Source organism: Mizuhopecten yessoensis, unplaced genomic scaffold (genome assembly GCF_002113885.1).
Source record: "Mizuhopecten yessoensis strain PY_sf001 unplaced genomic scaffold, ASM211388v2 scaffold9847, whole genome shotgun sequence".
NCBI lineage: Eukaryota > Metazoa > Mollusca > Bivalvia > Pectinida > Pectinidae > Mizuhopecten > Mizuhopecten yessoensis.
In genome coordinates, this window is record NW_018408252.1 from 1,139,074 (window position 1) to 1,156,393 (window position 17,320).

Here is a 17,320-nt window from a genome sequence, read left to right on the forward strand (position 1 = left end):
TCTCAATTTTACAATTTGAAACCATCTACCTCCAAGGATAATTCTCACCAAGTAAAAATAATTTCCTACAGAAAGTTGTCAAAATATACCCAAAAGTGTTATTTCCCTATATAAACTATAGTAAACTTTACCCCCTCCCCAAGGGAGAACGGATAGCTCGGGGGTCCTGAAATTTACAATTTAAGTATAGCCCCTGATGATCTTTCTTTCCATACAGAGAACATCACTGTAGTACCTCTGAGTCTTGAGTAAAAGACTTTTGAAATATTAGTAAATTTTTGGGGCCGCGCCCTGGCCCCAGGGGTTGGGGTAGGAATCCCAATTTTACAATTTTGTAGCCTCATCTACCAAGCTTAGGATGATTCTGACCAAGTTTGAAAAAAATCCATTGACTGGTTCTTGAGAAGAAGTTAAAAATGTAAAAAGTTTACGCACAACGCCAACGGACGACAGATGCCGACGGACGACAGACGCCGACGGACGGAAAGCGATTAGAATAGGTCACTTGAGCAAAGCTCAGGTGACCTAAAAAATGTGAAATAATAAAGTAATATGATGTAATATATAGTGAAACTTCCATAACTTGAGTCAATGTCCAAGATGTTTCTTTTTTTTTTCTAAATGGTCCCGCAAAGTTCTGTAGTAAAATGTACCCCCTCCCCAGGCAGACATGAGTGACCCAGGATAATAAAACCACATTTTGATAAAGCACCTTAAGACATTTCCATCTATGAAAATAATTTGATTCTAGAATATCTGGGTCTGAAGAAGAAGATTGTTCAAATTTTAGCCAATTTGACCCTATAGGGCCCCGTATTGTAGGCCCCTTGGGGTGAGACAGGGTCTTCATTTTCATAACATCTACATCACACTGCCATCACATGATTATAATTCCAACCGAATTTAAATTATTTCCAACGAAAATAAATGAAATATACACAAAAGATATATAACTAGAGTTATTTCCCTATATAAACTGTATCAACTTTCCCCCGTCCCCAGCGAATGGGTGACCTGGGGGTAATGGGTGACCTGGGGGTAATGGAATTCAGTTTTGATATTTACCTCACACAGGGGATGATCAACATCGGACTGGCCAGACATGATGTCAAACAGGATACTGTTTACCTATAAAAGTCAAAGGTTTTCTTACTTATTCAAACAATCTGGAATAAATATACAGTGGATGCTCTTCATTATAATATTCCGATACTTTGTCACTTTTTGCTATACTAGTTACAAGGTACAGTGATGTCCTGACCCATTTAAACACTGTTTTTACAAGAGTTTCTAACATTGACATGTGACTTGAGTGTCTGTACAACTTGACTTATCTCACCTTGAACTTGTGAAAGTCAGTTATATTGATCCTGTAGTTAACCCTCACCTTGACCCTTTGACTGAGACTTACCTTGACCCTGTAATAATGATTCACCTTGACCCTGTGACTGAAACTCACCTTGACCCTGTGTCTGAGACTATCATCGACCCAGTGACTGAGACTCACCTTGAGCCTGTAACTAAGACTCACCTTGACCCTGTATCTAAGACTCACATTGACCCTGTAATTAAGACTCACCTTGACCCTGTGAGTGAGACTCACCTTGCCTCTGTAATTAAGACTCACCTTGACCCTGTGAGTGAGACTCCCCTTGACTCTGTAATTAAGACTCACCTTGACCCTGTGAGTGAGACTCACCTTGACCCTGTGACTGAGACTCACTTTGACCCTGTAATTAAGAAACTCACCTTGATCCTGTGAGTGAGACTCACCTTGACCCTGTGAGTGAGACTCACCTTGACCCTGTGACTGAGACTCACCTTGACCCTGTGACTAAGACTCACCTTGACCCTGTGACTGAGGTTGTCTGTATATCCGGACCCTGTCTCTCCCAGCAAAAGGAAGTCATGTCCTGCTTCCTCCTCATACAGAATACTAAAAACAAGAACCTACTTTTTAATAACAAAGTTATCAATATAGTAGTATCACTAATACAGGTCTATGACAGCTGTATCACGTGAGAGAAATCAGTCATGGTGTTTTACACCTTAGGGTGATGACTTACAGTGATATCTATTGTTTGTTTGGTTTTGCTACACGCTAAAGGGACCATTAACATATATGGTCATGTCGAGTACAGTTTAAAATCAAAATGGTATTGACGTTGAAATTTGGCCGACTGGATTTTTCGGCAATAAACTGGTTAACAAATCTTCACAAACATGTTTGTATATATTCAGAGATTATCTTTCATGGCAAAATATTTGCTGTTTATTTCATTGTAGGTAATATTTTATGACTGGGAGTAAAGCAAAATGAAAACCCCACAAATATTACCGACTGTACAGTACCTTGGAGGAATAACGCGTTGTACCACCACATTATCTTCAAATTGCTTCTCTGGACTCTGCAATAAAATCAAATGATCACAGTATTGTTTTTAAGCAGCGAATTATTGTTATCCTACAGATGAAAACATCTAAACATAATAAATATTTGTGTAAATTAGCATACTTGCCAACCTTTGGAAATTTCCATGGGGGAAATTACCTGTGTTCAAAATTCAAATTAAAACAACAAGCAAATTCGTGGAATGTATATCCCCGGCTTTCAGGACATATTGTATGTAAACATTATTGAGGTTAGGTTTAACATGTGAGTATCGTGCTGTTGAGACATAATGTATAGCTTGAAACTCGAAGAAAAAAAGCCTTATCTAATATTTGCTAGAGTTATTAAGCGGAAACTGCCAAATGGAGTCCAATTAAAGTGGTTGTCAAACTTGGCCGAGCCCTTAATGCATTGAACCCTGTTATTAAGTTTGAAGACAATTGAATACTATTTGCGAGAGCTAATGAACAGAAACAGAAGATAATGACGTTTTTCGTTATTCAAGGGGCCATAACTCCGCCAAATTGGATCAGCTGAAAGTGGTCATTGAACTTGGCTGAGCCCTTAGGGCATTTAACCCTGTGACCAAGTGTGAAGAAAATCAGTTATCAGATCATTTGTTGTAGTTATTGCAAGGAAACGAAGCGAGACAGATAGACAAACCCAAATGAATATCCCCCGTTTCGGTGAAAGCGGGGGATAAAAATAAAATGTTATATATACCAGTATCCCCTAGGGAAAAAACAACACTTCACATATATTTTCAGTTGTTCTTTCAGATGAAATCAGTTGACATCTTAGAATTTAGGAAAAGTTTAGCAAATTCACTGGTAACAAAATATTTAATTTCAGGGTCTAAAATCTGTAGTCTCCGGATCCCTAGGCCTCCAAAAGATGGAGAGTTATATGTTATCATATGATCAGGCTTACTTTATAATTAATTTGGCCACTGTATCAGGCTTATAATTCAGGATAATTTTATTTTCGTTGTTCTTTACGTATACTAAGTCTTTACAGAATCCATGATTTCTGGAATTTTTCTAAGTAATCCCATAATATACTTAGATTTCAAAAGTATCATGCATATATTTAGACTTCAAACAAATACTAATTACTTAGGATTTCATACAGTACATGTAGGTTAAATAGCCTCACAAAACTAATAAAAAAATAAACATGTGATTAAATTACATTAAATTACACATGACCATATGACAGTATTACTTCATTCGTAAAACTGATTGTGACTGGTACACATTGACACTGACTAATACACATTGACAGTGACTGATACACATTGACAGTGACTGATACACATTGACATTGACTGATACACATTGACAGAGACTGATACACATTGACAGTGACTGATACACATTGACAGTGACTGATACACATTGACAGTGACTGGTACACATTGATAGTGACTGGTACACATTGACAGTGACAGATACACATTGACAGTGACTGATACACATTGACAGTGACTGGTACACATTGATAGTGACTGGTACACATTGACAGTGACCGATACACATTGACAGTGACTGATACACATTGACATTGACTGATACACATTGACAGAGACTGATACACATTGACAGTGACTGATACACATTGTCAGTGAATGGTACACATTGACAGTGACAGATACACATTGACAGGGACTGATACACATTGACAGTGACACACTGATACACATTGACAGTGACTGGTACACATTGACAGTGACTGATACACATTGACAGTGACTGATACACATTGACAGTGAATGGTACACATTGACAGTGACAGATACACATTGACAGTGACTGGTACACATTGACAGTGACTGGTACACCTTGACAGTGACTGGTACACATTGACAGTGAATGGTACACATTGACAGTGACAGATACACATTGACAGTGACTGGTACACATAGACAGTGACTGGTACACATTGACAGTGACTGGTGCACCTTGACAGTGAATGGTACACATTGACAGTGACTGATACACATTGACAGTGAATGGTACACATTGACAGTGACTGATACACATTGACAGTGACTGGTACACATTGACAGTGACTGGTGCACCTTGACAGTGACTGGTACACATTGACAGTGACTGGTACACATTGACAGTGACTGATACATATTGACAGTGACTGATACACCTTGACAGTGACTGATACACATAGACAGTGACTGATACACATTGACAGGGACTGATACACATTGACAGGGACTGATACACATTGACAGTGACTGATACACATTGACAGTGACTGATACACATTGACAGTGACTGGTACACATTGACAGTGACTGGTACATATTGACAGTGACTGATACATATTGACAGTGACTGTTACACATTGACAGTGACTGATACACATTGACAGTGACTGATACACATTAACAGTGACTGGTACACATTGACAGTGACTGTTACTCATTGATAGTGACTGATACACATTGACAGTGACTGATATACATTGACAGTGACTGGTACACATTGACAGTGACTGATACACATTTACAGTGACTGATACACATTGACAGTGACTGGTACACATTGACAGTGACTGATACACATTGACATTGACTGGTACACATTGACAGTGACTGATAAACAATGACAGTGACTGGTGCACATTAACAGTAACTGATATACATTGCTAGTGACTGATACACATTGACAGTGACTGATACACATTGACAGTGACTGATACACATTGACAGTGACTGGTACACATTGACAGTGAATGATACACATTTTCAGTGACTGATACACATTGACAGTGACTGATACACATTGACACTGACTGATACACATTGACAGTGACTGATACACATTGACAGTGACTGATACACATTGACACTGACTGTTACACATTGACAGTGACTGATACACATTGACATTGACTGGTACACATTGACAGTGACTGATACACATTGACAGTGACTGGTACACATTGACAGTGACTGGTACACATTGACAGTGACTGATACAGTGACTGGTATAGGAAGTAATGTAAGTGGAGAACTGTACCTGGCTTCCAGGTTTAAATATATTTATGGTTTCTTCTTGTTCAGCATTTCTTGTAAGCGGAGCTGAAGTAAGAAAACACAAATTTAGGTAACATTAAGATGATAATAAATGAAGCAGAAAGTATATATATTGTTAACATGAATTTTGGCTTAGGCAATTTATTGGCAAAAAATTAAATCAAACATTATATCAACTTGCACATCTGTTTTTCAATGACAATACTGCCTGTTACCTCTGTAGTAGGATGAGGAATAGTGATAAAGATAGTGCTGTAAAGCTAGGGCTCAAACCTGCTACCCTTTTGGCTCTTCAGCCTGATGCTCTACACTGAGCTAAAGGGTAATTCCCTGCAGCTGACGCTTGTAAGGCAACCTTATCAATGCACATCTTTTACACTATATTCCCCCTTTTTTTCAAACACCAACCCAGGTTCTTTGACTCCCCACCAAGGTTTCTCCTACGCTGAACAGGAAGGGTCAACGGCACCAGTTTGTAGTAAGACAAGGAATAGTGATAAAGATACTGGTAATGTCGTCGCTGGGGCTCGAACCCGCTACCCTTGGCTCTCCAGTCCGATGCTCTACCGCTGACCTAAAGGGAAATTCCCTACATCTGGCGCTTGTAGCAACCTAATTAATGCACATCTTTTACACACTTGTATGTAAGATTTTAAGTAACCTTAGCTATATATAGTTTAATACTCCAGTTATGTGTACATAAACAGAACTCAGATAAAACGAAACATAGACTAATACAATCCAATATGATTTTTATTTACAGGAACATGTTGTTAGAAACTGAATTACCACAGTCCACACCATTAATACTGCGACACACGTGTGACCTAGCTGACACCACACACAAATGACATTCTAATGCTAGTTTGATATTTACATTTATGAAAAATTATAAATATACCTCTACCTGTATATGCTTCTTGTAGTCAACAATACCATGACCTACTGATTTACGTGACTTTGCTTTATTTTTAAATAAAAATGAGATCTTTGAAATAAACAGTTTAATACAGCTTTATTTATTAAATTACTGGTGTGGATAAATATCTATGTAGCTTAATCGGCAGAGTGAACAGAATCTGTAAAAGACTGCACTGTGAGAAGGGCCAGTACTGAGGAAAAGTTATAAAAATATAACAAATATATTCAGAAATGGGTTGATTTCTGATAATTATTAATTATAATTAGTAATTATAATGATATAGCTACAGTTGTAATGTAGATAAACCTCAGGTGGAACCCGACAGAAATAGCCAGAGGACCCATATCAGTGGAATGTGTGTATTGAAGACATCTGTAGATCTATCAAATTCCACCACATACAGTAGGCCTACACAGCAGACATGGTTCGATTTGTTCATCCGCCTGATCCTACCTGTCAGTTCAGCAAGTAACTGTCTGTTGATGGTATTGAAGGAATGGTCAAGTTTTAGTGGCTGTCGACATCGTTGGCATACGAAACTGACATACTCGGACCCACTACCTTGTTCGCTGTTATTTGCCATAATATTTTGATTTAAAACTAGTTTGTTTACATTGGTCCTCCCCGGAAGTTCATCGCCATATGTCCACTATAAAATAGAAACCCGAGCAGTAAAAGAACTCCGGAAAAAAAGGTTATTATGTAAGTAAGAAATCTATTCATTGAGATAGAAACGAATATTTGTTTACTTAAGTTATATGGTATTTTAGTATAAATTTCATTTCAGTCTTTTTTATTGCAATATGGAGACACAGGTACATCAATGCCTCCTGACGGAAAGGGAGATAATTAAACGTAACAAGGATGTGAGTCATTGGCGGATATTGGAAACCGTCGCGTCTTATCCCGATTTGCAAATTAGACACGATCCCAGGTATACAGGTGTGAAATGTGATTTCCTGGTTTGAAATTCTGGAAAACAACTTGAATGAATTCCCTGTTTGTGATCCTCCTACTCCAAGGTCTTCCAGCGATATGTAAGTATATAGAATATATAAATATTAAACATAACTTTAACAGGTAACGGTTTGAAATTCTCAGGTAAACAGATACAGGTGTGTCCAATGGCGCTGATAAATAATTTGACTCATAACATCTATGGCGGTTTAGCGTATTTATTAACAATATATTCATCTAATTCAGTATGATTATATGTGATATAACAACAAATTCCTTGTGGATTTTAGTTGCCAATGTTATGCGAAATATCGGTATCCAGAGTTTACTCCGGTGGACATCGTTATGCATATTTATATATCTGTAGTGTATACATGTATGTATGTAGGGGGGGGGGGGGGGGGGGGNTATAAATATTATTTAGGTTATGTCAATATGAACCAGTAACATTTTCTCAATCATTGCAAAATAAGCAAATGACAGGGCTTGAAGTTTTAAATCACAGAATCAGACGAATTCAAAATTAAAAAAAGTTTTCAATTAAGAGTGCAGCGCTTCAAATAGTGATCAGTAAAATATGTATGTCACTTATAAATACAACAGGCAGTAAAATACTTACGTTTAAAAAAAAATCAATATGAACAAGTCTGGTAGACTTCTAATGACACAGGTGTTAATTCTTGTTCATGGTATCGTAACACCCATACAGTGTGTATATATGTTCTTAATTTGTTTATTACATTAGTGTCAGCCCACTGCTTAATCAACAAATCAGTATGATAACTGATGTACGACACAAAAACTCAAAAGAATCACCTTTCTTTATGTAACTAATAACATATCTTGTGGGTACTGTTAACATAACCTTAAAAGGCATAGAAAAACCTTGGTTCAACTTTAATTTTGAATACAGAAATAAGGGTACGGTGTCACTTTAAAATTATTATTTTCAAAGGGGAAATGATAACCAAAATATCCGAGGCCTGTATACAGTTTTGAAGTTTACTTTAGGAAACCAGATATTAGCATTTTTCTTAAGAAGATAAATAAAATAAATAAATATAATTATAATACATATATATTGATGATTTATTTAACTCAGTTTTATATAATGTATAATATTGGCACATGAAAGTAGAAAAAAATATCCAAATTAAAATTGAATTATTTTCCTACCTTGTTTTTTCTGGCATATGCATGCTACCTGAAATACACTTGGCGTGGTACAATTAGTTGTTGCCTGAAATCCTTAGTTCCAAACAAAGAAACAAGGGGGATAACTCCTTATAATCATATGGGATGTTTGCATTTGTCTGTCAATGCAATCCGTCTTTATTCGATGTCCAGATGTTTACTTTATTTACCAAGAATAATTACACAATTAGAATTCAAACTGGATAGTTGAATTTGCCTGAGTGAAGTTAGCTGGAATACCCATATTTCCTTTGGGTAGATTAAGGTCAGCTGTTACTAAATATAGAAGGAGAAGTTTCGAGCCTGAATCCCAACTTTTGCACAAATCCGACAGACTTGGTTCGTGAGTTGCCCTATATATAGGAATCGGGAAGAATAAAGATGTATTTTAGGCATGATTTGTCACAGGTCAAGGTCACTGCTCCTAAAATTTAGAATTTTCTTGTCTGGTTACATACTTAAAAACAACAGATCATTTTAGCTGGGTAGCATGTGCTGTCCCTGGTGGGTTTTTTTCGTTCTTTTCCTTTAAATAGCATACTTGGCAAATTAAATTGTCTCAGTTGTAGCTTTATATATATATGTTGTTGAGATTTGCTTGACTCGGAGGAACAAGGTTATGCGAGTACATCCCCTGACTGAGACCAACCATTAGATACATTAATATTTGATACTTAAATAGTTACTGCTGTCTGCTTGAATGATATTCAACTACTATTTCTAAGTTATTCCATCTGTATCTGATCATAATTAAGTGTCCTTGTAACCAAATTCTGTTCTAATTTGCTTGTAATGTACGTGTCTTACTGTAGGCTGGGGCCTGGAGTGTTATGTATGTACAGCGCAGGCCAACAACGTGGACAAATGTGTGAAAACCACCATACAGTGTAGGGAGTCGCAGGATGCCTGTCGCACACAGATCATGTGGAAACGTGAGTTAATTTTGTTGAACAGATATGTGGAAATTTGAGTTAATTTGTCAAACAGATCATGTGAAAATTTGAGTAAATTTGTCACAAAGATCATGTGGAAACACAAGTTAATTTTGACACGCAAGTCATGTGTTAATTAATCCGAGTTAATTTTGACATGATTTTAAAATCCATGGCTGATGACACAATACATAGAAAAAAATCAGCCTTTTTAAATGTTGTATAAAATATATGAGAAATAGATTTACCATTAATGAAAGCATAAATGGATGAATCAGTGCTGTATTTACTGTTTTTTCAGAACCTGAGTTTTGGCAGCCCCGAAGTGAAAGATACCATTATGTGTCCAAGTCATGTGACAGAAAAGACCGATGTGAGGCAGAGAGTGCCAGTAAGGGGCTCAAGTGTATGCGTGATTGGTACCGGGACTGGCACTGTATAGAATGTTGTCAGGGAGACAGATGTAACTACTACACAACGGTAAGTGTTGTCAAGGTAACAACTACTACACAACAGTAAGTGTTGTCAAGGTAACAACTACTACACAGCAGTAAGTGTTGTCAAGGTAACACCTACTACACAGTAGTAAGTGTTGTCAAGGTAACAATCACTACACAGCAGTAAGTGTTGTCAAGGTAACAACTACTACACAATGGTTAGTGTCGTCAAGGTGACAACTACTACACAACAGTAAGTGTTGTCATGGTAACCACTACTACACAACAGTATTACAGTAAGTGTTAACAGGGTTACAACTACAACACAACAGTTATTGTTGTTAGGGTGAAAATTATACTACACAACAGTAAGTGTTTTCAGGGTGACTACTACACAACATGAAGTGTTGTAAGACACTAACAACTATACAAAAAAACATTAAGTGTTGTCAAGGTAACAACAACAACACAACAGTTAGTGTTAATTGTTAGGGTGACAACTATTAAACAACAGTAAGTGTTGCCAGGATAACAATTACTAAACAACTGTAAATGTTGTCTTGGTAACAACTAGAACACAAGTGTTTATGTTGTCAGGGTGACAATTATACAAAAAAAAACCTGCAAAAAAACAATAAGTGTTTTCAGGGTAACAACAACAGCACAACAGTAAGTGTTAATTGTAAGGGTGACAACTATACTTCACAATAGTATATGTTGTCAGGTGACAACTACTGCACAACAGACAACCAGAACACAATTGTTTATGTTGTCAGTGTGACAATTACAACTCAACATTAAGTGTTGTCAGGGCAACAACTACAACACAACAGTAAGTGTTGTCTGGGTAACAACTATATTACAATTGTATATGTTGTCAGAGTGACATCTACAACTCAACAGTAAGTGTTGTAAGAGAGACATATGTAATTACTGCAGAAGTGTTGTCAGGGTAACGTTAACTCTGAAATATATTTGCTTTATTTACCACTTTAGTCATTTCAGCCCATTATATTCTCTTGAACCAAGATTAATATTTTGTAGCTATATATACATATATGCTGGTATTGGTACCTAATTAAAGCAAGCTGATTTTTACATTTACAGCTGGGAGCTGGAACAACACAAATCAGTATGACATTGCTGGCGGTGGTTTTAGCAGTGCACTTTTTCTTCCGGCTAAGATGAAGGAGAGAAAACGAAAAGAAATGTCCAACATTTCTCAACTCACAGTTGATAGAATAACTTTTCTAATTCACAACACCAAATTTAAAATCTAAATTAAAATTTAACGTTGAAAATATTAAAATGTATGGTAATCTTTAAAAAAATCATGATAACAGTGTTCCCTGCACAAGGTACTTCCTCTTGGTGACCCAAATCTGTCACCAGAGGGCACACAATATAACATTGCTTACAACATCATAAGCTTACACTGTTTTAACATGATAATAAACATATCTTTTGTGACACAAATTAAAGAAATATGAAATTGTTTCAAGTTAAATGATGTTTAAAGATTTGTAAATAATAAAAGTTTACTTTCATGGTCTATTTTTAATTGAAAAATGGAATTTAAAAACAGAGCATTGTCTGCATATATTTTTTGTTCCTTGATAGTGTTAGTCTTGTGAACTGCCCAAATGATGCAACTACTTAAAACAAAGATTACTAGTACCACCTTGTGGTGAACCCCATTTACTCGGGATATTAAAAGAACCTCTTTGTGAGTCTAACAAATTTACATAAAAAATAAACAGTGCCACCTTGTGGTGAGCCTTATTTAAACGGTCCTTAAGTGTCTTGTGTAGCAATCCCTTTTTGTATATATCCATTTTTGTATAAAAATTGTATTGCACTCAATTTTCATCTGAATATTCATCTTGTATATAATTCATTTTTTAGAAATTAACATTCCAAGAAATATTTTTTTGTACAATTTTTATAATCCTTATAATTAACACTGTATAATCATTGTCTTAACTTGAATTTTAATTCACAAGCTAAGTTGGAATTCATTATAATTTACCTGATACAACAGCCATGCATGACAAACTTGATCATTTTGGTGAAGGATTTTGTTGACATGTACAAAGTTACTTGTCACATCTAGTAAGGATCTCCGTACCACTGCCACAAACTTAATAATTAAGTGTCGGAAACTGTTTTTTCAGGCATGACTATTGTTTTGATAAATCATTTTGGAAAAGAAAATCACATCTTGCAGGACTATGAGAAATAAAGATGGTATAAACAAAATATAATCAACAACAATGTTCAGAGTGGGAAAAAAATCTGAAGGGCCAGACCAGGTTTGTAACACTAGACTTCAGATTGTTGTACTATCGCTTTAATGGAACTTCTTGGTCAACGGATGTCTCCTGGCCCAACTTTGCTTCTGCATCCGAACAGAGGGTTAAAGGGAGGCTACTGTTATACGAAAAACTACAGTGCAGTGGGACAGGGATCCTTAATTAAGATCTAAAACAAAAAGATAAGTAATGTTTGTAAATAAATTTTGATGATAAATGTACCTGGTAATTAATGAATTTGACTGGCCCATAATATCATTGTAAAGTTTCCCCGTTAACTCATTCACCCCTGAAATTTCATAATGAACTATTCCAACCTCTAAATTGGAAGGGTTCAAATGTGTCTTCAGGGGTGAATGGGTTAATAGGACAACTTTCCAACACCATCACGAGTCATATATATTAACAGTCTACTATTCACTGACCTTCACTCAGTGACTATTGCTCTAGCAAACAGGAATTATCATCTCAGTACTACACTATAGAATGTGACAAGTTTCCATAACAATATATTTGGCAGATCTATGCAAAATTTCCTCCTACGAGACACAAATTAATTGTGTGACATCATCAACAGTAGATTTGGGCAGAGTGAACCATGGCTTCTGCAAATCTAAGGCTGTTACTGTTTTAGGAAATGAAAATTGCAGCTACAGATCAGACTATTGAGAAACATAGTGGTGAAGCATTTACAGAAAATTACTGTAAACCTAGTTATCTCTTTTGGCCAGGTTGCAGGAGTTATCAACTCATAACCTGACAAAAAAATAGAAAACTATTCCTTAAATATATATTTGTACCTGTCAGTATCATTATCACCAATACTAATGGAATCTCTCTGTCACCTTATATGTTTACACAGAAATTATCAATAAAGGTTGACCCAGACACATTATTTTGTATATTTCCTGTAAATATCATCTCTCATTATCAAGAAATGGATTTTAATGAATATGCAATAAATGATTTTTATAAGATAAATTGTTTTGTCTTTTGTTTTATACCTGTTTAAATAGTATGTTATTTTTTGTCTCCCATCGTTTTCCGGGATGGGGGCTATAGGTTTGCACTCTCTCCGTCTGTCTGAGAAGTTTGTCCGGAACATATCTTCTATACCATTTCACCTGGAGTGACTAGATTTCGTGTACAAGGACATCTTGCAATTTGGATATTGGCAGAGTACAGAATGCAAGAAGAAGGTCACTATGACGTCAATGTGACCTATGCTTTAAGTTTAACTTTAAAAAAGATTTTGTATAAACAGAGAGCGACAAGCTGCCACTGCCCCCACCCCCTAGGAGCAGTTGGGCAGGACCCAATAGGGGGAATGCAGGGATATTTTCATGTTTAAAATCCTTCTGTACAAATTAAGAGATTTAACCAAATTTGGTGTAGAGCATCCTTAAACATTTATGTGGAATCTATTTTGTATAAGTGGAGGATATATGTGTCCCCCTGAGAGCAGAGGGACAGGGCTCAATAGGGAAACTAAGTTAAATGTTTAAAATTCAGTCCACTTCATGGGGGCAGAAAAAGTGATCTTATGAGGAAGGGGTGTTACTGAGAGACCACCAATATTGTGAAATAGTTGCAGGATTATATTTAATGAGAATAGTTTCCCATGGTTTCTTATTATCAAGGTAAGCAATGCAGCCCCTCTGGGCCTCATATACGAAACTTACTGGTCATTTTCCACCAACATCACATAAGAGCCAATTAGCTGATGAGCTTGGGCCATACACACGAGTCGCATGAGAAAGTTCAGCATTGGTTGTAAAGTCACTTGGGAGAAAGGTAGATATTTTTTACAGGTTTCATAACCTGTAAAGGGTTAGTTATGAAGATATTTAAGCAGTTATATAATTTCAGAAAAGCAATGGTATCAAATAAAGGATATTTAATGGTTTTCTGTTAAATACCGTATTTATATATATCACACGTATGGCAGAAAATCAATATTTACTACCATTTGAGTGAACTATGTAACAATGTTATTCAATGAGAAAACCATTTTTTTTTCTCCATAGATACTGCTGCTTAAAAAGTGTCGGAATTAATAATGTGATATTTGACACCTGGTTCTAAGTACGTCACACTTGACAACAAGACTGTGTACTGTTTTTAACAGACTATTATAATATAGCTACTGTTTTCTGTCCGTGTCTGGTAGGTTTGCTTAACAATAAATATAAATAATAAACGTTTATATAGCGGCCTATATAATTTGTAAGATAAATAATTACTATAAGGCGCTTAACAAGACATGAATGATAGTATTACTATAGTGGCAGATGTAAATATATTAGATAAAAAAGGGCATACAATACACCAACATTTTGTTCTGTGACTTGTATTGTACAGGTAAACAGTGCAATGAATAACACAGCTGTGATGTGCTCTCTTTCGAGTACGAGTAACCATACATGCTTAAGTGTTCTGGACCTTCTGCATACCACAGAGCAGGTCATTTCAAACCGAGAGGAAACATCTGCAGTTATTAACTACCGGATACAGCCGATATTCCTGATCTGGTAGTAACAGGATTTGGCATAGTTTGCTGACACTTTGGGGAAAATATGATAATTCCGTCTTTTGCCGATTAAGCTATAGCATTTTGGCGTTCATCCAGATCCTCATGTCTGCATGTCAGACAAGCTTCAAGATTGTCTGATATTGTATCCAACTGTCCTGTGGTTTGATGACTGTGAACATTTGTATGTCGTCAGAATAACAATAAATGCTCACAAATGTTGTTAATTATTTACGTATGTCAATAACCTTGTGTATATACCAAAACTGAACGAAAACTGCCATTTTTTCTACCCTATCCAACTTCAATGTCCTGTTTTTATGTCCACCACTGTTTACATCAATTATAACAGCTAAATACTGTTAACTTGCTAAAGCTAGTGAAAGCTATGACATCTACTTGTGAAGTGTTGTAACATTGAGCCAACTTCTTGTTAATTCTGATGCAGTCTTTTACTCAGGTGACTGTAATGGCCTTTTAGGCCTCTTGTTGATTTTTTAATGTAAAGATAAGGTATGTTATTATATATATATTTTCTAAAAAAAGAAACACAATTTCTAAAATTATTTAAAGTATTTTGTTTAACCTATACATAGCTGTATAAAAAAAGGAATAGTAATGCTCCTTGTCTTAGCCCAACGAATGCTCTAAATAGGTCATGTGTGACGAGAGACCTATCCTCATCCTGGGCAACTGAAGCATGAATGCATCATTTTTTATAGGAACCAGTATCGATTTATGACCATAAATCATGATGGGTTATCTCAAATACAATCACAGTTAAGACTTGCTATTACAAATATACCAAGGGTATCCGAGTTGGTAGTGGACATGCTCTTGCAATGTTTACGGGTGGTAGCACAAAATCAAACGTGTGATCGCTGTTCAAGTTTCACATCTCAATGTCAGGTGTAGAGTTGATGCCTGGCCGAGGACAGGACATTAATGGGCCTTTCATTTCCAGTTTTCATTTTAATCGCCAATGAAAGAAAAATCTTCAAGCTTCCATATGAATTAATAGACAGTGAATTGCACCATTTCTTCAGAAATTTGGAATGCCACTGTAGCCTATTGCAAAAAATGTTATGGCTATGGGCCATGGGTCAATTGTTGTGATTATTGAAGCATGGGTTCTGGCATATATTAAGTCAGAAAAAAAGCACTTGACTAACAACTAGGTGAAAGATAACACAACAAAAAGGATGCATTGTATTGTTATCATGATCTGCCTATTCGTTTAATGTTTTCCTTAGTGTTAAAAATAGTCTTCACAGCTGCTACTACATATAAACATAGTTTTATTGGATACTACTTTTTCTGAACTTTCTTATATGTTTTCTTATATCTTGCAGTTTTACAAAACTTTTCTTTTTTCATCTGAAACAAATCAATGAGATCTGCTCTATTGTCAGAAAATATGCGTCTGAACAGCTTGTAAACTAGTATGGCAAAGGCACTTCTAGTGGACCCATTTGCAGCATCTGAAACACCAATGTCGTCGGCAAAGCTTAGTCATACTGTAAAATGGAATGTCAAAGATTGTCTTGTGTGGCAATGACTCAGTATGTATCCGCTTAAGACTTGAGCACTTTCTGTAGCAGTTCTGAGCATGACACTGAAGCATCACAGCACGGTTAGAGTCTCGGAGGATGGCTTCAGCATTCTTATGAAATAAAACAAATCATTACTGTACTTAAACGTTTAACATATACAGATACAAAGTAAATAATCTTTTAATAAACCGTAAGAAAACAAGTTTTAATTGGCAGTCCCCCAGACTGATGCCGTGGTCGAAATTGCTGCATCAGAAAGAGTCAATGTTAAAAGATTCATAGACTCTTATATACTAAGTTTCAGCTAAATCAAAAGTAAAGAGGGACTGTTGGCATCACCTTGGCGTACAACCAGAAAATGAATCCGGTTACGTGCACAGAATGCTAATGTGAAGTTTCATGAGCATCTGGCCTGTAACAATAAGCCCTGGCACCCCTGCAGGTGGGGGATCGGGAAAAGAATAATCCTGCTGTCTGTTACCCTCTGCACGTATCGTAGGAGCGATTAATATGGCCCCCCCCCCCCCCCCCCTGCATAATTAGGGATTTGCTTTGGCGTCCTCTATTTTGGAACACAAAAGCGACCAAAATAAATCTGCTGCGCCCATTGAAATATTTGGGATTTTTATCTTTCTTTCTACTGTATTTCTAACTACCTTTTATTTTCTAGCGCCTTGCTTGGCAACACCTCACTTTTGGCTTAAATGTTGGTCGCCCAGGTGAGGAAGGCAATGGGTTCTGTCCCAAGCCGGGACATACCAAAGTCCTTAAAAATGGTAGTTGTTATTCCCTGCTTAACGTTCAGCTTTCAGGGGAATTGCAACAACTGGTTCACCTGTTGCCAGTATAGTGTGACCTGGCAGAATGCTGTACTGGGTGCGTATGGCATGGTATTTCAGTGAGATAGCACTATGAAGTCGGCATCAGATACACGATATCGCAAGGAGGCAAGTGAACCAACATACACTGTCTCATGCGCACACGCAAGTTCGCATACACTACACACATGGAGGCACGTACTTGAATGACCTTAGCT

General features: G+C 36.6%; 2 protein-coding genes across 2 annotated transcripts in view; one reads left to right on the forward strand and one right to left on the reverse strand.

The window, feature by feature from the left end:
• LOC110458887 (beclin-1-like) overlaps positions 1–7,024 on the reverse strand; it is a 29,043-nt gene extending 22,019 nt beyond the window's left edge. The window contains exons 1-5 of the mRNA XM_021510847.1: positions 6,823–7,024; positions 5,431–5,492; positions 2,353–2,408; positions 1,846–1,936; positions 1,066–1,128 (exon numbers count right to left, since the gene is read on the reverse strand). Coding sequence (XP_021366522.1) covers positions 1,066–1,128; positions 1,846–1,936; positions 2,353–2,408; positions 5,431–5,492; positions 6,823–6,952 — 402 coding nt within the window. The 5' untranslated portion in view covers positions 6,953–7,024. The remainder of the gene's footprint in view (positions 1–1,065; positions 1,129–1,845; positions 1,937–2,352; positions 2,409–5,430; positions 5,493–6,822) is intronic.
• Positions 7,025–7,264: 240 nt separating this feature from the next.
• On the forward strand, positions 7,265–13,178 carry LOC110458871. The gene is made up of 4 exons (XM_021510828.1): positions 7,265–7,406; positions 9,333–9,452; positions 9,754–9,932; positions 10,997–13,178. The coding sequence occupies exons 1-4, from the start codon at positions 7,358–7,360 to the stop codon at positions 11,075–11,077; spliced, it is 429 nt and encodes a 142-aa protein (XP_021366503.1). The 5' UTR covers positions 7,265–7,357; the 3' UTR covers positions 11,078–13,178.
• The last annotated feature ends 4,142 nt before the right edge of the window (positions 13,179–17,320 follow it).

Coding starts and splice junctions, on each gene's coding strand:
- LOC110458871 (XM_021510828.1), top strand. CDS start 7,358: ATGAATTCCCTGTTTGTGATCCTCCTACTCCAAGGTCTTCCAGCGATA. Junction 7,407..9,332: donor CCAAGGTCTTCCAGCGATAT/GTAAGTATATAG, acceptor GTCTTACTGTAG/GCTGGGGCCTGGAGTGTTAT. Junction 9,933..10,996: donor GATGTAACTACTACACAACG/GTAAGTGTTGTC, acceptor TTACATTTACAG/CTGGGAGCTGGAACAACACA.